This window comes from Ipomoea nil, unplaced genomic scaffold (assembly GCF_001879475.1).
Source record: "Ipomoea nil cultivar Tokyo-kokei standard unplaced genomic scaffold, Asagao_1.1 scaffold0465, whole genome shotgun sequence".
NCBI classification, from domain to species: Eukaryota; Viridiplantae; Streptophyta; class Magnoliopsida; order Solanales; family Convolvulaceae; genus Ipomoea; species Ipomoea nil.
The window spans coordinates 1,779,955-1,802,002 of record NW_017616893.1 but is presented as its reverse complement, the minus strand read 5'-3'; the positions used below and the strand labels follow the sequence as shown (position 1 = coordinate 1,802,002).

Genomic DNA, 22,048 nt, shown 5'->3' with positions numbered 1-22,048 from the left:
GATCACCAACCGGCCCAAAATGCAGTTTTGACTCATGGGGAGATAAAAGTGAATGTCAACATAGCAATGGACCATGGAGGACGCCGAATGGGTTTTGGATGGAGTGTGTTTGATTGGGATGGCTCGGTGCTGTGGGTAGTCATGTTTGCCAAGAATGGTCTATTTCAGGTTCAAGAAGCTGAGGCCATGAGAGCTAGAGAGGCGCTAAGCTGGATAATGGGGAAAGGATGACCGAGGGTCATTGTAGAGACGGACGCCCAGGTTGTTACACGAGCGGTCACGGGAGGTGCCGATTTATCGCCTTTTGGGGCTATTATTCAAGAAATTCGTGACTTGCTGGATCAAATGCCTATGGTAAATTTTCGGTTTGTGAGTAGAAAGGCAAACACAATAGTAGATTTTCTTGCTAAAAAAGCTCTTGGCCAGGCGGGGGAGAACAGAGTTGAATATTTTGATTATATCCCACGTTTTTTGGCTGTTTCTTTATGTAAAAGCAATACTATTTCTTAATGAAAAGTTTGGTTATCTTTCAAAAAAAAAAAAGGAACAAATTAACTCTTCTCCTTACTCATGGGCTAAGGCAAATACCCATCTTAAATCAATGCTATTAATTAGATCGATTATGCATAAGTTACATTATTTCTATGTATATGATATATTATCTTTTATGTATAAAGTGCATTACTTTTATGTATATGCTACATTATTTTTACATGTAATGGTCATTATTTGAATGTGTAAAAAATAGTATGAAAAAAATTGAGAGTTTATTATTTATATGTATAAGGTTCACTATTTGTGTGCATATGGTTCATTATTTGAACATTGGTTGTAACACAAAACAACAAACAAATACCTAGAATATTCTGAGATTATTGATCCACATGGAAGTAGGGGAAACACTAGCTATTTATTCACGATAAGCTATTTCTAGCGTAATAAGAGATTGTTCAATACAATCAAGGTAAGCAAACTTGGGAATACAATTGAATGAAAATGAAAAAGAGTTAGATTTTTGGGGGTCATGTGTTACGTTTGATCACCTAGTGCCAATCTAAAGTGAAATAATTTATTTGGTCTTAATCAAGCGTGAAAGATTGCATACAACTGGGAGGAATTTAATTACTCACATAATTCCAATCCAAATATTGTGAGTGAATATATTCATTCTCATGAGATAATTACTCAAACAATTCAAGAACAAGCAATTAAGAAACAAAAATCTGTATCCAAAATGCCATCTCTCAATGTGCAATAACCAAGTGCAATTGTGGGTGCCTTAACTCCTATCAAGACACAAATATATATAGCAATGAAACATGTACTCGAGTAATTTGGATCCTTAATTACAAGGATCAATAATATAAACCACAATTGTAACACAAGATATAAAACTCAAATATATATATTTCATTGAAGAATTTAAGAACAAGGCACATAGATTCATAAACACATTGTAACCAAAAATCTCAAAGTAGCCTTAGCTAACCATGGCTAATAGCCTAATATTGTTTGAATTACACAAATATTAAGGAAGATGCAAGAAATAAAAAAAGGTAACAGAAAAGGGAAGAGATTCTCTCGAATAATGTTCTTCCAAGTTTTTCCCCCGCATTTCAGTGTCACTTGAAGCTTCCAATCTTATATTTTTAAGCTTTGATGTGATATACTATTCCAAGGTGTAGGGATCTCTCCATCTTCATTTGGAGTATGAAGAATTATATCACTACTCTTCACTCTCTTTGTCTTCCCAAGCCACCATCCTTACTAAGGTTTGAAGGAAAATGATGCTATATATAGTGAGGTAAAGAATGGGGTCAAAATGCAATTTTCGAAACTTTGAAAACGTTGATTAAAGGAGTTCGATTGCAAATCCAAGAACTCTGCAGCGTAACTTCAACTTCAAGACCAATTTTGACCCTTGTAACTTTAGATTCTGACTTTGAGGTCTTCACAGGAGTTGTAGCCCTTCGAGTTGGCTTTCTAATGCCATTAGAAGCATTCCAATTAGACATTCTTACATCAAAATATGATTAGGTCATTTTGGGCGAAAACCTGTAAATTTGTAACTTCAACTTCAACTTCAAAGTTGATTTCGACCCTTGTAACTTCCGATTTTGACTTTGAGGTCTTTATAAAAGTTGTATCCCTTTGAGTTTTCTTTCGAATGGCACAAGAATCACTTGATTTGGTTAAAATATCGAGCATTGGTCATGCCGTGTGAGAAGCAATGCATTGATATTTTGTTCCACTTTTGTCTTGATTTGTCCTTGTGATAAAAACATTGAAAGCTGGTTACTCTTTGCCTCACTTGAAAGTTGAAAGTATTTTAGCCATTTCCTTAGCTTCACCCTGACTCCCATTGACTCGAGATTCATTCAAAATGTCTCGAAAGACATACAATTGTCTTCAATTCAACAATTTATGCACATAAGGATATGATATGGACAAATGAATTAAGACACATTTTGCATAAAACCAAAGTATTTTCCACTTAAAATATATTTATATATGGGGTAGAAACATGGATATAAATACACTTATCAATCATGTACAAATTGATTGAAGGTTAATTATTCAGACATGTATATTTTCACTGTAGGTTCATTATTTGTAGAACATCATTGGACTTATTTTGCACACCTCACCCCCTTACTTAAAAATATGATATTATGCAAATCAATGTTGTATATATAATGTTCACTAGTTGTATGCATAAAATTCATATTTGTATGCATAAAGTTTACTATTTATGTGAATATATGTTTCGATGTCAGATTTTATAGGGCGTGGGGCCCTTGAGGTTGAGGATTCAATCTTTTGAGAACAAAATAACTACATTAGGGAGATACTATAAATTGTGTGGTTTTGTAGGGGTGGGATTGGAGGAAGGGGAGGGGGTTACATGAAGATAAAAAAAACGTGAGGGGGTTTAAGTGTAAGAAATTTGTGACTTGAGGGGGGGAAATTTCAAAGTGTTGTTTTCTCTAAAGAGTACTCCTCCGTTCCGTATTTATTTCCATAGAAATATAAACGGAGCGTTTCAAGGGAGAGGCTTGAATTTATGGATAAGAAGATTCATTTTTAGTGCCCAAAACATACTCCCTTCCGCCATGGCTGGTCTCGCCAGCAGTAGCACCTTCACATTCAAACCCTTTCTCTCTAAACCCAATCCCCCCTCCTTTCCTTATCATCACTCCACCCTCTTCACCCTCCGCCTCCGCTCTCCAACCTTCTTTCTCTCCACCTCCTCCTCCACCTCCACCGCCATCTCCGCCCGCTATGGCGGCGGCCGTCGTCCTCGCGACTATAATGATGACGACGACGATGAAGGCCTTGATATCTCTTCCATCAGGTCTCAGTTTTTAAAAACTTCATTTCATTTTTTTCTTCAATTTTAAGGGAATGCGTTATGGAGTTCATGGAAATTGTGTATTTTATTTATTATTGTGATGATTACTCAATTCTTATTTAGTAGTTTCTCATTTTGTTTACTCGTTCGTACTTGGATTGTAAATATATGTTTATTATTACGTAGTTCGCTTTTGTGTTTACTGAATTCTGATAGGAATTGACAGTATGTTATACTTGGTTTCCTGTGGTGGCTTTCAATAGGTCAGACAAAGTCAGGCTTATAGATCAACAACAAAATATGGTTAGTTAGTTATTTCGGAGCATGAGTATTGTATTTCTTTTTGCAAGTGAGCATTTAAGTATTAAATTGAGTTATCTTGTTTTGTTATGCAGGTTGGGATAGTGTCAAAAAGTGAAGCTGTTCAAAAAGCTGAGGATGCTGAACTTGATTTGGTATGTTCCTTACTCTGAAGTCCTAAACATTCGAGATTTCCTTTCCTGTTTCTTGTGATTATGTTAGTAACATAATTAGCTTAATTATGTATTGGAAATTTCTTTAACTCCTGAGCCTGAAATGCCTACAAGATGGATAATGTAAGAGGAAGATGTGAAACCTTAGGTGAAGTGACTTCAAAATTTCTTCTTAGGAATGTCCAGGGTAAGAAGGTCAGACAATGCCTAAGGTCCTTAATTAGGAAAATTATTGCTCTCTTGTTAACAGGAAAGTATGAAAAGGAGATGAGATATATTACTTAATTGGTTGATCATGTTAAAGAGAAGCATCAACACCACTCCTCCAGTCTGTAGAAAATTCTAGTTCTTTCTAACATAGCTAGCAGCATCCTTGACATTCCTTCATTCTCTAGAAAATTACACTGGTTGTTAAATAGTTAGCACCATTCTAGAAGCTTCAAGATCAGTAGATTAACTGACATACAACTGCTATAAATATGGGGTAATGCTCCTAATTGTAATGTAAGAGTGAAAGTGAGAGTCAAGAGAGCAAGTAGTGGTGTGTGCTAGTAAAGTGATGTGAGTGTGTGGTGTAAGTGTTGGGAGGAATTAAATAAAGTGAGTGTAATTAGTATTCATTTCACTAAATAGAAGTCCTTTTGCTGTATAATCATTCAACAGATCATAAGACTTCTTGGATAAATGGTTTACTTATTAGATTTGATCTTATAGATCTTGGTGTTGGGTGTTAATGTTAACAGGAAATGTGCATAAATACTTAATACTTGCTTTAACTTTCAAACATATTCTATTGCTGTCATTTAAAAAAAAAAACACTCCTTACTTTTCAAAAGAGGGCATATTTCACTGGTAAGATTGAAATTGAAATTCAGCATGCTTGGTGCCATATTTCACCATATGAAATATATCCTTTGGATTGTCTGTGATGCTTCCCTGAAATTTGGTAGGTTATTTTATCTCCGGAAGCAGACCCTCCTGTTGTTAGAATAATGGATTACAAGTAAGATGCACCTCTTTACTCTGGTTTCAGCTTTTGTACAAAAATGTAGGAGCTCACTAATTCGTTGCATTTGACATTGCATTGTCGTGTTTGGGACTGAGATATGCAACTGTTCTAATTCATAATGACCAAAATGTTGGCATTTCAAGTGATAAAATTATAGTAACCTATGTTTCCAGCATTATTAAATGTTTAAGATTATTAATATTTTGCTTTTTATCTATGTAGTAAATACAGATACGAACTGCAAAAGAAGAAAAAAGACCAGCAGAAGAAAAGTGCCGGTACATATAATTTCTTTTAACTTAATTTCTCAAGAAAAGTTTGGTTTTGATCCCATGACTATATTGACATCCTCAAAATTACTAAATTAGTCCTTGGCTTCAAAATTGCTCAATTGCAATCTTCCGACTTTTGTTGCAATATCAATTTTGATCCTTTTGTTAGTTTTGGGGTTGAATCTGTTAATTCCAAGGACATCTAAATTTTCATTTTTTTTTTCCAAATTGTCATTTAATTTAATTTATTGAGAAGATGAACATTAAAAGTATTATTATAGTTTTATTTTTGATTCAAATAAATAATGAACTATTTTTTTTTATTTTTTTTTAAATTGACAGATTTTCAAAGCCAACTGTATAATGTAGTAAATGGAAGATTAGACAAAATAAAAGAGGGATTATTTCATCTATTATCAATTATAATATACATTGAGGTCCAACAGGAGGCTCTTCTAAGACATTTGAAATCTTAATTAAAAGATTAAATTCTGAAAACAAGAAATTAAACAAATACTGACTTTACAAAAATGTCATTGACTTTACTAATGGAAAGACCAAAATTGATACTACCACAAAAGTTAGAGGACTATAAGTGGACAAATTCAAAGTTGAAAATTAATTTGAGAATGTCACTATAGCTAAGGTCCTAAGGACCAAAACTGAACTTTTCTCTAATTTTTAGTTAAATTTTACATAAAAAAAATATTAGTGAAGTCTTGTTTGTTTAAAAAAAAAAAACTAAAAAATAAAAAGAGAACTTTTTCTTACTAAAGAATTCATTTGGATTACAGCCAGCCGCATGGATCTGAAGGAATTGAAAATGGGGTAAGTTTCTCTGCCATGTTAACCTTAGAAATGCTATGATAATTATTTTTTTAGTTTCATTAATTCTTTAATTTGCTTAGGTAGTTTTTATTGAATTGTTGCTTAGGATAAATTCACTCAAATCCCTTGACAATTGCACCTAAACCTATGCATTTGCATTAATTACACACTTACACCTATACCCTTTGAAGTTTAACTGGAGAGTCCACCTTGGTCCTAAATTTTTATTCCAATTAGATTCAATTGTTGGTGCTCTTCTATTATCTTTGACATTGAAATTAAGTCACTAGCAGTCTAGCATGCATAGTTGGCACACTTTTAGCTTAAAAAATGTGTTTAAATGAGTCATTAATATGCCTAATGTTGTATCCCCTTTGTTTCAAAAATAAAAATAATGGGCATCAGTGCATCACTAACAAAGCTAAGCATGCTAGTGTCTCAATCCACAATTCTGCAAACATCATTGGACTACAATTATGGGATGGTAGGGAGTTAATTATTATTTCTGGTGAGGGTATAAAGAAGAAGATAAAGGGAAAACAAAACTAAAAAATGCACATATATTGAAATATCAAGAGTTTCAAGGGCATTTTGGAATTAAGATTTCAAATGTCTTAGAAGAGCCTCCTGTTTGAACCTCGAGTGTATATTATAATTGATAATAGATGAAATAATCCCTCTTTTATTTTGTCTAATCTTCCATTTACTACATTATACAGTTGGCTTTGAAAATCTGTCAATTTTTTTATTCTTTAAATAATTCTCAATGATGGATTTCAATAATGCATTCAATTATTCAAAGAGATTTGTCTAGTCTGGAAAACTGTACAACACGATTACCCTGATCCCTGAGTAGTGCAATAATATGGAGATTCTACCTTTTACTGCATAACTTTGCAGCTTCAGCTTTCATTATTCATATTCATTGTGGCAAAAAGTTTTAGAGCTTCTATCTATTTATCTTTTATCTTGTTGAAATACAATCAAATCCGTAAACTTGTTGCGTATTCAATTTGAATCTCTTGAATAACTCATAACGTATTTTTGTTTAACATTTGATTGGCAGTTACAACATTGATGTGCATGATTATTCTGTGCGACTAAAAGCTGCTCAGAAGTTTCTAAAAGAGGGTGATAAGGTTGCTTGCTATTTGAGGTTTCATGCATTTACCAGTTCACAGGCCCTCTAAATGTAGTATCAGAAATATTTTCATACTGATTATATATGAACCTAATTTCTTTGCAGGTGAAAGTTATTGTGAATTTAAAGGGCCGTGAGAATGAGTTCAGAAGTAAGGCTGTTGAGCTACTCAAGCAATTTCAAAATGACGTTGGAGAGGTACGTGATGTTCTCCATTTTAACATGTTAAATGATACTGATGTTGAGAGATGCTAACTTTTACTATTCATCTTAGTATCTTACAATACATAAGCTCCATTTAAATCATAAGATGAACATAAACATAAACTAGTGGTTAAGATGCTATCTGAAGCAACGGGCCGCAACTAGTGGTGAAACTTGTATTGTGACATCTGTAGTAGATTGGTGATCAATAAAAAGTGGAAATGGTGAGTGCAAGTGAGCTAGACTCATTGCCTGTCCTTGTATAAATAGGAACATCTTAAGTTAGGGAAATGAAATTGGAAAATTCTCTCAAATGAAGCCACATTTCATCAAGGAGATTATTTATTTATTTTTATTTTTTAAATCCTGTGTCAATAAATTTATGAAACCCACTTGTTCCCCTACACAGAGACATGGAATGTTGATTTTGTGCTTGTTTGGCCCAAGTAAAGATAAAGACGCAAAAAGTTCATTTTTTAAAAAAAATTAATATTTTGTAAGCACATTAGTTCTTATAAGTTTCTTAAACCAAAATGCTCTTCTTGGAAAAGCCTCAAATTGAGGATTCTCAAAAAAAGAGGTAAATTGCCTCTTTATCTACTTCAAAAGCACTTGGTTAAAACCATGTTTGGCCTGGTTTATAGCTTTTTGGAGTAGATAACAGGCAATAAACTGCTGGCTAAACAAGCACTTAGTAGTTAGTGTTCATTCTGGCAAAGTACACATAATATAGGATGGCCCATTTTGAGAAGACCTTTTCCTTTCCTTGATGCCTGATTGAGATGCCCAAATAAAATTGACTAAGCCTTAATTGCAATCTAATATGATCTGTTTCTTGTAATCCTACATATCCAAGTTGGCATTCTCATCTACACAACTATCTCATGGGCATTTATTTCTTTGCCGCCCAATACTTTCTGCGATATAGTATAGCAAACCTAGTTAGTATACTGTATAACTTGCATTTCAGTTTTACAGTAACATGAAATAATGGCCGACTTCTTCCAACTTGCTTCAGTCTTATGATTATTATATACCAAAGTCGCAGAACCACATACACTCAGGAACATTCATTTTTTTCCAATGTCACTCTATTTCCTTTAGTGCTAGTGGCATTAAAATTTAAGTGTACATATTCAGTTTTTTTACTACTCATGCGTCTTACTTTCTAGTGTAGGCTCCATAATTCCAACTTGCGTTAATCCCTCTTCTATCATGAGCAAGTCTTAATAATATGCAAAGAGCATTCTCTATGCAGACTTGATAAGTTACATATCTATTGGTCAATATCTAATTTTGCCAAGAGAACAGGTGTTTCAAGGGATATACACATCCTTCTTCAATGAGCGACAATTTTTTCCCAAGAGAACAGGTGTTGAATTATTGAAATTAAAAAGCCTATTGTAACACTAGTTTAGTTAGGTCCATTATACCCCTATATAAGATTGTCTAACCTCCTAAACTTTTGGTCTTGTGAAACTTGAAGGATTTTTTTTTGTTCTGTTGCTGAGTTTCTTTCCCAAAGAGTACTCAATTTTGGCATTGTCATGTTTGCTTTAATTAATATTTTCCAATAAACTATCAGGAAATGCTGACATAAAAAACCAACTAATTTTTTTTCTTCATCGTTATGCGTGTCTTCTCATTGATATTGGATAGATATATCCCTTTGTTTGAGCAGATACCTTTAGTTATCCTTTGGAAGCACTCTTGTACCCTCTACTTAAATTAGTTTCTCTTCTTGATGATTTGTATATACTCTGAGTCACTGACAGATATCTTCGTCATCGTTCTTGACTTCTTGTGCTGATTAGAGTTTGAGATCGAACGTACCTCTTTTAGTCTGTCTTACTGTTCTGTCTTCTTGTGCACATAACAGGCCGCTACTCTGGAGAGCAAGAATTTCCATGACCGGAACATGTTTATAGTTCTGGTTCCGAATAAAGCTATTGCACAGAAAGCTCAGGAACAGCCGAAGAAAAAGGAGAAATCAGCAACGGAAGTCTCTGCTGGTGTTTGATTATCAATAATCGTAAGAACTTGAACCCTAAGACTTCACCAGGATCTCATTATCATGTATAAAATTAATGTTGTACAATACAATTGTTATGTATATTTGTGGCATGCAGCTGTTGGCCTTTAATTTTGTAGTAACATTTTGGTAGGATGAAACAAATTATTTAATTATACTTGAAGAGGCTAATACTTGTTTTGCAACATTTTGCACTGGCAAATTTGAGGTTATGATTATGAATTTGTAATTGTGGTATATGATATGATTTTGGAATAACATGTAAGGCTGTGATCTTCAGTTTACATGGGATCCCTTTGTTAAAAAGAGGGAAAATGCTACATGTACTCCCATTTTGTACTCTCAATTTGTACTCGGTACTCCCACACACAAAATCTTGATGTAGACACTTGTATTGGGATTCACATGAAAAAAATAACTTATCAGAACCCGCCACATCAGCGAGTATGTTTTGACTGTATTGGAGTATGTTTTGACTGTATTTTAGCGGGATTTCATTAAGAATCAAAGCGCACATAGTTTCCTTTTTTTTTTTTTTTTTTTTCTAAGAGTCATTGGCTTCTCTTTTTGTTGCAGTGGTTGAAGAAATCGAGGATGATGGTAGATTTATCATTTTTTTTGTTGTCTCAGTCTCGCTAATTCCCAATTGGCTGTGCAAATTTGAACTTCAATTGATTCCGGCTTCATTCTTGAAGAGTATCATCTAAGATGTTTCCACTTGCACTAAATTCCTATTCTATTGCCATAGTAGAAGCATAGGTGCCAAAAGTTTATTTTGTGATAAAATGTGGAAATTATGTGCAAAGCATCAATATTATCATCATTATTCAAAAATACAAAATCAATATTTAAATAAATTTCAACTTTGAATAATGGTGAAGATGGCGATGAACGTGTCCCAGTTGTACGACAATTTCTTACTCAAGAGTTGAACACAACACTTCACTTTAACAAGTTTTTATCAATCTTTCTAAAATTGAATCATGCAATGTTAAAAGTGTTTTCAACATGGTGGGCATTTTGAGTTGGATTTGTTTTTTTTTTGTTTTTTGTTTTTTTTGAAAAAAATAAAATCATTCAATTTAAAAATTTAGTTTGGTTTGATTTGAAAGAGTTTGATTTCAACTTGAATTTGATTTGGTTCATATTTCACTTCGATTTAAGAATCTGAACATTATATTGTCGAGCATATAATTATTTATTTATTTTCAATAATAATTTAGATTTCAAAATCAAAACAACAAAACAACAATGCATATTTCAAATTTCTCAATCTAAAACAAATCCAAACAATAAATCAACAATGCATATTTTAAATCCAAAGTCTAAACATCACATCATTTCAAATAACAAGATAGCTTGTTTTTTTTTTGTGATTTTTACAATGCCAAATAGAAAAGAGAAAGGGGAGGGAATAGGAAAAATGGAAGAAAAAAGACAAAAGGAAAAAATTTGACAAGAAAAAAAAAATCAATGCCCTTTCATAAGCCCAGCTAGCACATGCATTGCACGTTCCAATTGGACGCAGTATGTGCGCCTATCGCACACTTGCGACCCTTCTTCAGTTTTTCATCAATTTTAATGGGCCCCTTATAAAACCATCATTTGCAGTAATAAAAATCATAAAAAAAAACCTCCTTTGTTGAAAAACCATACTCTAGTTTTAAAAAAAATCCTAATGCTTTGACAACCCAATATTTTAAAAAATCCTAATACAAATCAAGTTTGACAAATACATCCATCATTATGTTATTATATGACCATAATACACATTCAAGGTCTATAATGCCATCCACTATTCTGTTCACTTTACACAATATATAACTGCTCGATTTTTTTTAATTTTTTTTTTATAATAAATCAAAATATGAATTGAATTGAATTTATTCTTAAATTTAGTTAAAACAAGTTAAAAGATGATTAATAATGAGTTATGTGTGATTTAAATCATTGAAGATTAACTTTATAATAGCATTATCATATCTATCATTTGTTTTATAATATTTGGTTATTAATTTTTACAAATAATTAAATTTTAATATATATTGTTAAAAATTTTATAGCAATTAAAATCAATTTAACATTAAAAAAGAAACTCACATCTCTACCAAGTTTTGACTTGGCACATGTACTTATAAGTTATAATAAATTAATTAATTAAGACTTATTATGACTTGACTTTTTGGATATAGAACAATCTTAAATTTTCAAATTAACTGTCTCACCCAATAAAGGTGCTTATAATTTAGCGAGAGAATTAATGACTGTTGGACGATAAAAATTCTAGTTACACCCAAAACAAAAAAGCTGTTGATTCACAAGCTATACACATTCCCCCACCACAGTCCACAGCCCTACCTAGAAAGGGTCAAATGGTGAAGCAAAAAGACATTGTTGGTAGACGCTTATTATATTGATTTATTTTTTAGGGTAACTTTAGAATGAAGTTCTTGCAACCCAATTTTCTTCTGACACTTTGCTAGGAAACCATGCGCTACGTACATCAACACACTGCCTTTGGTACGTGAATGGGACCAACACCAAACAATACTTGCTTCACAAATCTCTTAAACAACAAAATTGTTAACATCAAACGGTTTAACAAATAACTCACAGTGAAGGCACAACTTTATTTCCTTAATATACCGTCACGACATTTTTGAGAGACAGGGTACTGAACTTGACCCTTCACCAGCTTCCGCCCAACAATCCTATGACCACCAATTACTAGACATAGCCCTTTACATGTCTCAGATCAACAAAATTCTTTTTTTTTTTTTCTCTTAACAAATTGATAAGAATAAGAAATGAATATTATTATACTGTTAATTCCATCATTAAAAAAAAAAAATAAATGAAATAGACAAACAACCAACCAACCAAAAACTGGCAGAGAAGGAATGGGCATATGTATGTTGGTGGGAGGGTTGATACAGTAGGCAGTGGGGAAGCTTAACTTGAAGCTAAGGCAATGGGGACTCTACACCCAACTCACCTCCCTAAACATTGACATATTAGGTACAAGAAAAGGCATTCAGAAAGAGACACTACAAAACATACATACATACATATTATCCTTCCTTCTTTAAGATCACCTTACCATTCTCAGCATTCACCATTCATTCACCCAAACCTCCTCCTTCTCCTCCATTCTCTACCATGGAAGCCAGCGCGGGGCTCGTTGCTGGTTCTCATAATCGAAATGAGCTGGTTGTCATTCATGGCCATGAAGAGGTAAGTGTAGTATAGTACATATATATTATATATTGTGCATTATAGGTTTCTAATCAGGTAAAAACCAACCTTAACTTGTGAACTTGTGAAATATCGCACTGTAACTACTACATGATTGCACTACTACGGCTCCCAGACATGCCGGGAGGACCTTGCGAGTTCAGTGCAATCATGTAGTAAGTGCGGTGTAATCCTTCACAAGTTCGCAGGTTAAGGTTGGTTCTCACCTGATTATGGACCGTGCATTATATATAACTTAACATGCATGGCATGGCATGCAAGATACTGGAGTACATGCCCTCCAAAATCTAATAATACCCCATAAATTTATTCCCATTCAGTAAAGTTCATGAAAATGAACTGCAAACAATCCAAGTTTTGTAAAATCTATAATCCATGGATCTGCCAAACTTGTGAAAAGGGAACTATATAACAAAAAGCATGATTACAATATAACCAATCTATATATGCATGCACATTGCTGTATGTGGTTTTGAATAAAAGTTCTCAGATTTGGATGGAATTGAAGTTAAGAAATAAAAAAACAGTACAATATTTGATGTTTGCGTTAACGTTGGGGCATGCAGCCTAAGGCATTGAAGGATTTGACTGGACAAGTTTGTGAGATATGTGGAGATGAAGTCGGGCTAACAGTGGATGGAGATCTGTTTGTGGCATGCAATGAGTGTGGTTTTCCGGCTTGCCGCCCATGCTATGAGTATGAGAGAAGAGAAGGAACTCAACACTGCCCCCAGTGCAAGACCAGATACAAACGCCTCAAAGGTAAATACTATATGAGTTTGCAAATTCATCAAATATCATGCATAATTTTGCCATTCTTCATTATCCAATTAATTTACGACTTCAAAAGGGAGTCCAAGGGTGGAAGGAGATGAAGATGAGGAAGATATTGATGACATCGAGCATGAATTTAAGATTGATGATGAGAAAAATACGAACAGAAACATTGTTGAAACAATGCTTCATGGTAAGATGAGCTATGGAAGAGGACCAGAAGATGAGGACACTGTACAATACCCTCCTGTCATAGCAGGCATGCGTTCTCATCCGGTAATTAACAAATAAACCCTCATTTTACATGCTGCATGTAGAAAACAAGAACCCAAAAAAAAAAAGACTTAATGCAAAAATCCTTGAACACAGGTAAGTGGGGAATTCCAAATATCAAGTCACCCTAATGGAGATCAGCAGATGCAAGGATCATCTCTTCACAGAAGAATCCATCCCTATCCAATGTCAGAGCCCGAGAGTGCGAGGTGGGATGATAAAAAAGAAGGAAGCTGGAAAGAAAGAATGGATGAATGGAAAACGCAACAGTATGGAAATTTGGGAGCTGAACACGATGACTATGCTGATCCTAATATGGCCTTGTATGTATAAATCTTAAGCGACAACCAATTTATTCTATGTAGAATTATAGACTGCTAACTAATTAATTAGGTATGGATGAAGAATGGGTAAGTGCAGTTCCATGCATTACTAACAAACATTGATGTGTGATCAAATATAGGATGGATGAGGCAAGACAACCATTATCGAGGAAAGTACCAATTGCATCAAGCAAGATCAACCCTTACCGGATGGTGATTGTGGCCAGGCTGGTGATTTTAGCTCTCTTCCTCCGCTATCGAATCCTCAACCCTGTTCATGATGCCATTGGCCTCTGGCTAACTTCCATAGTATGTGAGATCTGGTTTGCCTTCTCCTGGATCCTTGATCAGTTCCCCAAATGGTTCCCCATTGACCGCGAGACCTACCTTGACCGTCTTTCTTTCAGGTGAGAGATATCTTTGATCTATACAAACTCATTAAAAGCAATTAAAATGTGTTTCTCTCACAGAAAGTTTGTATTTGAAATCACCAGAATAGGCAGTGATAACAACAGATCATTAAAGAATAGGGGTATTATGTATCTTTGGGAAAATATAAATTGCAATTCCAAATTAAGGAAAGGAATTGAATTCCTCCCAGCTATGATTTGAAGGGAAAGCTTTACAGGTCTAAAAGAATCATAATTCATAAAACTTGTGTGCAGATATGAGAGGGAGGGAGAACCAAATATGCTAGCTCCAGTGGATGTCTTTGTCAGTACAGTGGATCCCTTTAAGGAACCTCCTCTCGTTACCGCTAACACAGTCCTCTCAATATTAGCAATGGACTACCCAGTTGAGAAAATATCATGCTATATATCTGATGATGGTGCCTCAATGTGTACCTTTGAATCACTGTCAGAAACTGCTGAATTTGCCCGCAAATGGGTTCCCTTCTGCAAAAAGTTTGCCATAGAGCCACGAGCACCAGAGATGTACTTCTCTCAGAAAATAGATTACCTCAAGGACAAAATTCAGGCAACATTTGTCAAGGATAGACGAGCAATGAAGGTACCTACTTTTTCACTTTTTGAAACACTTCATCTCATTTCAGAGAGTTGGCAATGACATATCTTTTGCATACAGAGAGAATATGAAGAGTTCAAGGTTAGAATTAACGCACTGGTTGCAAAAGCCACTAAAGTTCCTCCAGGAGGGTGGATCATGCAAGATGGAACACCTTGGCCAGGAAATAACACGAGGGACCATCCTGGCATGATCCAAGTTTTTTTGGGCCAAAGTGGAGGACCTGATGTGGAAGGAAATGAACTTCCTCGCCTTGTTTATGTATCTCGTGAGAAGAGGCCAGGCTTCCAGCATCACAAAAAAGCTGGTGCTATGAATGCCCTGGTAAAGATAACTGCTTTTGTTATTTCAATGATCAAAACACAAGAATACATCTTCTATCAACTTTTATGAGATCTCCTATTTATGTGAGGCAAATTGCAGGTTCGGGTCTCTGGAGTTCTTACCAATGCGCCCTTCATGCTTAACTTGGATTGTGATCATTACTTAAACAACAGCAAAGCAGTGAGAGAAGCAATGTGTTTTTTGATGGATCAAACAATAGGAAGAAAAGTTTGCTATGTCCAGTTTCCTCAAAGATTTGATGGAATAGACAAGCATGATAGATATGCAAACAGAAACACAGTCTTCTTTGATGTAAGATCTTACAGGAAAAACTCAACTCTAATATATTTCCTTGTTCTTTATGTTTCTTTCACCTAGTACGGTATTATATTTAACTTCTGAACCTGGTTCTTTATGTTAATTCATGACCAGATTAACATGAAGGGCCTAGATGGAATACAAGGCCCTGTATATGTCGGTACAGGGTGTGTTTTTAGAAGACAAGCTTTATATGGATATGACCCTCCAAAGCGTGCTAAGCATCCAAAAATGGTGAGCTGTGACTGTTGCCCATGCTTTGGACGCAAAAAAAGACTTGAGAATTATACTAAACATGGAGTAAATGGCGATGCTGCAAATGTTGAAGGTTTCTTATAGTTTTTCCTCTCTACTAGTTTTTTTGAAAACTTCTCTAGATTAACTTCATATTACTAAGGGATCTCCAATTGTTTCACACTTAGGATTTAATGATGATAAGGAGGTACTGATGTCTGAGATGAATTTTGAAAAGAAGTTTGGACAATCAGCAATATTTGTGACCTCAACTTTGATGGTTGATGGTGGTGTACCACCTTCATCAAGCCCAGCAGCTTTACTCAAAGAAGCCATCCATGTGATCAGTTGCGGCTATGAAGACAAGACAGAATGGGGACTTGAGGTACAAAAAAGAATGTCAGTCTCACTATATATAAGCATGCTAGTAATCATAAGATTCTCTAACGTATTGGTCCCCATGGCCATTACAAATACAGTTAGGTTGGATTTACGGTTCAATCACAGAGGATATCTTAACGGGTTTCAAGATGCATTGTCGTGGCTGGAGGTCAGTCTACTGCATGCCTAAATTGGCCGCATTCAAGGGTTCAGCTCCCATCAATCTATCAGACCGTCTAAACCAAGTGCTTCGATGGGCTCTTGGTTCAGTTGAGATATTTTTCAGTCGGCACAGCCCAGTTTGGTATGGCTACAAGGGAGGAAAGCTCAAGTGGCTTGAGCGGTTTTCATATGTCAACACAACTGTCTATCCTTTCACATCCTTACCTCTCCTTGCCTACTGTACTCTCCCTGCCATCTGCTTGCTCACTGGAAAATTCATTATGCCAGAGGTAAAACATATTTCTTCAGTCATATTTACCAGTGTTGAAAAAGACGCTAGGCGCCAGATATATATAATATATATATATATATATATATAAAGGTTATTTGCCAAAACGGCATCGTTTTGGCGAATAACCTTAAAAAAAAAAAAAAAAAAAACCGGGGTTCGGCCGCCTAGACCGCCTAGGCGGCCGGCCGCGGAGGAGGCCGATTTCGGCATTACTCGACGCGGCCGGTCGGCGCCTAGGCGCAATTTTTGCAACATTGATATTTACCAATTACCAGCTGGGCTATTCTATGTTTATTGAACTAGATGTTATATATGATTGATTCAGATAAGTACCCTCGCAAGTCTCTTCTTCATCGCTCTTTTCCTCTCAATCTTTGCTACGGGCATTCTAGAGCTTAGGTGGAGTGGTGTTAGCATTGAGGAATGGTGGAGAAATGAGCAGTTCTGGGTTATTGGAGGAATATCTGCTCACCTCTTTGCAGTTGTACAAGGTCTTCTAAAGATTTTGGCTGGAATAGATACCAACTTCACAGTCACATCTAAGGCAGTAGATGATGAAGAATTTGGAGAACTATACACCTTTAAATGGACTACACTCCTAATCCCACCCACAACAATCCTAATAATCAACCTAGTTGGGGTTGTGGCTGGAATCTCTGATGCCATAAACAATGGTTCCCAAGCTTGGGGTCCCCTCTTTGGAAAGCTCTTCTTCGCTTTCTGGGTTATTGTTCATTTATACCCATTCCTTAAAGGTCTTATGGGTCGGCAGAACAGGACACCAACTATTGTTGTTATATGGTCAGTACTCTTGGCTTCCATCTTTTCTTTGCTATGGGTTAGAATTGATCCATTTGTGCTAAAAACCAAGGGACCTGATGTCAAGCAATGTGGAATCAACTGCTGAGTTATATTTCTATACTTTATTTTGAAATCCATGTTCTTTGGAGAATACATGAAAATTTTTTATGTATCAAAATGTAAGACCCATCAATGTGGAGTTGAAGATGAAAGAATAAACCAACATGAAAAGTTTTGACGGCACTCAATCATCATGTGTCAAATGGAAGAATTGAATATCTGATGTACTTCACAAATTTTCTGCAGTTTAGAGATATCAAGAATTCTAGTGTAATCAATATTTGACATTTAAGTCATATTTTCTTTGGAAACCAAATTAAGCTGAGAGTACTTTGTACCTCGTGGTTCTAGTATGAGAAATATCTTCAAATTGTACTACTTTGAAGCCGCTTACAGAGTCAGCATATGATAATCAACTGGCTACCTGAGCAAAATTTCATCTGGGAAAACTTAAGAAATGAACCTAAAAAATAAATAAACAATGAAAAATTTTATAATGATGTACTTGGTGGGTTTTGCGTACCTAGTTCTAGACCTTGATATTTGACAATATTATTTAATAACATTGCATAAAGTTATGCACACATTTGTATTATAAAATACTGCTAATATGCTTGTAAACGGAAAGTAATTCATCAGAATTCACTCATTCAGCACAGAGATACAGCTTGATAGAAATTTGACTGATATTTCTTTCAGTTGGTTTTTTGGAACTAAACATTTAGACACCATACAATAAGATGAATCCGTTCTACCAAAAAATGGAAGTAGTTACTGAAATCTATAAGCTAGTTTAGAAACAACTGATCACTAGTACCACACTAGAGTATGACAAATAAGAATTCCACAAACTTTGGTCAGTTGGTCTAACATTTATCCTATCCAAAACATGGTCACATGGAACAAAAGAATTTAGCAAAGTATATTGCAGATAACCAGGAAATAAAGCAGGGTCCTGCAGGAAAGAAAAAAAAGGAAGAAAAAAAAAGCATAGTTAGATGTCTTAGATCACATGAAGTCCCAAGTTATAAATTGCACTCTGTACTTTCTTCCTTTACACTAAACTGCCCCTATGGTGTATCTCTTAATAAGAATTAAATTTATTTCATGAACATAGTGGAACTGTGTGAAAAAAGATCACTCCAATACCACACAGAAATCGTTATTCATTTGTCATGTGATCTTGTCTTTCTGGGATGGGGCTTAGAAACACAACTAAGTTTTATCACGAGAGCAATGGAAATAACAATTCTTCTTAGGTTGTAGCGTAGATGAGAAGATCTTACATAGCATTTTAAGATGGCTTGAATCTCAATTCCTCTAATATCAAAATCGTCAATGGTATGAACATCTGCAGATTCCAATCCTCTAGAGTTTAAAAGAGAGAAAGACTCTTTCACCAATAATCTCCACACGAACATGTTCCATCTTTGAAATGATGAAACCTATTGGCATCCCTCACGACAATAACTCTCTCAGTGATCTTGGAAATAAATTTAGTGAAATTATGGCAATCAATGCAGACCCTTAAGTTCTTGATGATCCTGATCTCAGTTCCTGGTTCAGAAGTTATAAGCCCAAACGAAATGGCTAGCTTCTCACTATGAACTTTAACCATTAACTCCTTTTCCTCCTCTTCCACATCATGCAATGCTATGCTGGTCTCTGCCTGAAATCCAGCCTCCCTCATCTTTTCCATCAATTCCTCGAGCTTTGCATAAATGGCAGAAGATTGAGGGTGTGATTGGTCACTAGATTTAAAGACATATGGGTGGCCATCAACTTCAATTAGAGTACATCCAGGGATCTTAGCTAGCTTTCTCTTTTTAACCATTTGCCTTACTGAAGCAGCCTGAGGATAGTTGCGGTCTGCAGAATATATATTTGATAGAAGTACATAGTACCCAACATTCTCAGTGTCCAATTCAAACAACTTTTCAGAGGCCAAGTGAGCAAGATTAGAGTCCTTGTGGATCATGCAAGCAGCTAACAGAGCACCCCATTCTGCTGGACCAGGCTCCACAGGCATCTTGTTTATGAAGTCCAGGGCCTTTTCTAGTTTCCCAGCTCGGCCCAAGAGGTCTACCATGCAAGCATAATGTTCAGACAGGGGCTTAATGCCATGATTATGAACCATGGAATAGAAAACATTCTCACCTTCTACTACCAAACCAGTATGACTGCAAGCATAAAGTAGAGAAAGAAAAGTAACTCCGGTTGGGTGAACTCCAGAACCAAGCATTTTATCAAAGAGCATTAATGATTCACGGCCATATCCATGTAGGCCGTAACCAGAAATCATGGCATTCCAAGTGACTACATTTTTCTCCAGCATAGCATCAAATAATTGCCGAGCCTTGTCAATGCTTCCACACTTTGCATACATGTCAACTAAAGCAGTTAGAACATAAATGTTGGACTCAAAATTCTCCTTGTTTATCAATTCATGGACCCATTTTCCAATGCTTAGAGCTCCAAGTTGAGCACAAGCTGAAAGTATACTTGTGATTGTGACAGGATTGGGATGGATATCTAACTTTTGCATTTCAAGAAAGAGAGAAATTGCCATTTCTGTCAGACCATTTTGTGTATATCCCGATATCATAGCATTCCAAGAAGCCAAACTTTTCTCTGGGGATTCATTAAACAGCTGCCTAGCTGATTCGATTTCATTCAGGCGACTATAAACCGTAGTCAGTGCAGTAGAAACTGATGGATTTGTAATCATCCCTGTTTTCACACAAAGACCATGTATTGAACAAGTAAGATCTAGATGACCAAATGGAAAATACACTGGAATCAAACCAACAATAGTGCTAGATTTAACTTTCTGCTCTGAAACAAGCAATTTATTGAATAGCCTCACCGAAGATTCAATCTCATTGTTACAGGAAAACCCAGCAATCATTGCATTATATGCAATCAAATCTGGTTTTCTAATATGTTCAAACAACATCTCTGCAGTTTTAACATCCCCACATTTTGAATAGGCTGATATCAACCCTGTAATCACATAATCATGAAAATGATACCCAGCCTTTACAGCAAGGCAATGAACCATCATCCCCAGTCTCAACGCCTGCAGCTCAGCCACAGCTGTAAGAACTACAGACAACGTCGTAGAATCAAATGGAGTCCCACTCACAACCATATTGCGGAAAACCCGAACTGCGTCATCAAAACAACAATTCCTCGCCAGCCCAGAGACCATGGTGTTCCAAACCACAGTATCCGGACCAGTAATTCCATCAAACACCTTGCACGCATGACCAATTCTCTCGAAATTCATATACATGTCCACCAAAGCAGAACCAACAAACAAATCTGAGCCATACCCAGAAACGATTGCATGCCCATGGAGCAATCCCCCAAACTTCTCATACCCAGATGAAGAAACACCCGAAACAACGAACGCGTACGTGAAATTATCCGGTTTAAGTTTCGTTTTCCCGCGAAGGTGGAGGTACATGGAGAGAGAATCAAAGGGCGAGTTGTTCTGAGAGAACCCCCTGAGGACAACATTGTAAAGAAATAGATCAGGAGGGCTGACGCAATTGAAGGCGTTGAAGATGAGCTTGGCATGGGCTATGGCATTGAGATCAGAGAACCTCTGGGTTAGCTTCGTTACGGCTATTAGGTCGTTGCCAAGGCCGTTGAGTATCAATTGAGCGTGAGTTTGGTTGAGTTGAGAGAGGTTCGCAGCCTTGGTGATTAGGCTGAGAAAGAAGTTTCTATCTCGCAGTACGGTGGCTGCTGCGGCTCTGCAGATCATTGGGCGGCAAGGAGTTGCGAAGTGGCACACAGGTTGGCGGGAATTACATTTTTGCTAAGAGGGGAAACAAAAAATGCATTTTATTCTTGATTATAGCTACGGACATTTTTATTTTTAGAGGGGTGTATTCGATCATTGACTTTGTATAGTTTTAAAGACTTTTAAAATGACTGATTTTAATAAACTTTGATTGACTTTCATAGAGTCAAATTTTTTAAAACTTTATAAGACTCTATAAAAGTCTATATAAAAAACATTCATAGACTTTTATCAACTTTTTATTTTAAAAAATTTATAAAAGTCATTGAAATTCTAAATTGAATACAATATATATTCATAACAATATTGAACAATAAAATTTATAATAAAAGACTCGATCAAATAAAATATTTAAAAATATAATTATAAGTTGCATAAAATAAAAAAATAAAAATCTAATATATATATATATATATATATATATATATATATATATATACACACACACACATAACAATACTTGATATATTACTAGGCATCACGCAAATAACTATTATTTGCAATAGCAATTTGAGACTGCAAACAACAACAATGTGCTACTATTTGCAACCCCAAATTGTTGTTGCGAACAGTAATTCGCTATTCATAGTAACCTGTTGTTAAAAAAAAGGGAAAATATATATTACAAATATAAACATAAAAATAATAAAAATCAAAATATATAAGTATTTATATGAATATTATGAAACATATACTAAAATGT

The 22,048-nt window shown here is 35.3% G+C and overlaps 3 protein-coding genes across 7 annotated transcripts; 2 read left to right on the top strand and 1 right to left on the bottom strand.

Annotated features, from left to right (window-relative positions):
- The first annotated feature begins 3,027 nt into the window (after window positions 1–3,027).
- On the top strand, window positions 3,028–9,548 carry LOC109173148 (translation initiation factor IF-3). Its single transcript, XM_019322420.1, has 9 exons — window positions 3,028–3,355; window positions 3,616–3,655; window positions 3,748–3,807; window positions 4,776–4,828; window positions 5,057–5,112; window positions 5,901–5,934; window positions 7,001–7,073; window positions 7,181–7,273; window positions 9,159–9,548. Exons 1-9 carry the CDS (start codon window positions 3,114–3,116, stop codon window positions 9,297–9,299), a joined length of 792 nt encoding a protein of 263 aa, XP_019177965.1. The 5' UTR covers window positions 3,028–3,113; the 3' UTR covers window positions 9,300–9,548.
- A 2,832-nt stretch (window positions 9,549–12,380) lies between these two features.
- On the top strand, window positions 12,381–17,871 carry LOC109173145 (cellulose synthase A catalytic subunit 7 [UDP-forming]-like). The gene is made up of 12 exons (XM_019322413.1): window positions 12,381–12,545; window positions 13,133–13,328; window positions 13,417–13,616; window positions 13,710–13,936; window positions 14,077–14,343; window positions 14,602–14,947; window positions 15,023–15,286; window positions 15,386–15,598; window positions 15,719–15,932; window positions 16,027–16,223; window positions 16,318–16,671; window positions 16,999–17,871. Exons 1-12 carry the CDS (start codon window positions 12,471–12,473, stop codon window positions 17,578–17,580), a joined length of 3,135 nt encoding a protein of 1,044 aa, XP_019177958.1. The 5' UTR covers window positions 12,381–12,470; the 3' UTR covers window positions 17,581–17,871.
- Window positions 15,269–21,362, bottom strand: LOC109173147 (pentatricopeptide repeat-containing protein At4g30700). Of its 5 annotated transcripts, XM_019322417.1 has the most exons (4): window positions 18,821–21,306; window positions 18,471–18,489; window positions 17,873–17,958; window positions 15,269–15,283 (listed from the first exon to the last, which is right to left on the bottom strand). In XM_019322417.1, exon 1 carries the CDS (start codon window positions 21,304–21,306, stop codon window positions 18,931–18,933), a length of 2,376 nt encoding a protein of 791 aa, XP_019177962.1. In that variant the 3' UTR covers window positions 15,269–15,283; window positions 17,873–17,958; window positions 18,471–18,489; window positions 18,821–18,930. The 5 variants fall into 5 exon arrangements, with proteins under 5 accessions (XP_019177962.1, XP_019177964.1, XP_019177960.1 ...); XM_019322419.1 differs by lacking the exons at window positions 15,269–15,283; window positions 18,471–18,489 and having other exon boundaries at window positions 17,879–17,958; window positions 18,821–19,616; window positions 19,692–21,362; XM_019322415.1 differs by lacking the exons at window positions 15,269–15,283; window positions 18,471–18,489 and having other exon boundaries at window positions 17,879–17,958; window positions 18,821–21,362.
- Between the last annotated feature and the right edge of the window lie 686 nt (window positions 21,363–22,048).

Coding starts and splice junctions, on each gene's coding strand:
- LOC109173145 (XM_019322413.1), top strand. CDS start 12,471: ATGGAAGCCAGCGCGGGGCTCGTTGCTGGTTCTCATAATCGAAATGAG. Junction 13,329..13,416: donor CAGATACAAACGCCTCAAAG/GTAAATACTATA, acceptor CGACTTCAAAAG/GGAGTCCAAGGGTGGAAGGA. Junction 13,617..13,709: donor CAGGCATGCGTTCTCATCCG/GTAATTAACAAA, acceptor CCTTGAACACAG/GTAAGTGGGGAATTCCAAAT.
- LOC109173147 (XM_019322415.1), bottom strand. CDS start 21,306: ATGATCTGCAGAGCCGCAGCAGCCACCGTACTGCGAGATAGAAACTTC.
- LOC109173148 (XM_019322420.1), top strand. CDS start 3,114: ATGGCTGGTCTCGCCAGCAGTAGCACCTTCACATTCAAACCCTTTCTC. Junction 3,808..4,775: donor AGGATGCTGAACTTGATTTG/GTATGTTCCTTA, acceptor GAAATTTGGTAG/GTTATTTTATCTCCGGAAGC. Junction 7,274..9,158: donor TTCAAAATGACGTTGGAGAG/GTACGTGATGTT, acceptor TGCACATAACAG/GCCGCTACTCTGGAGAGCAA.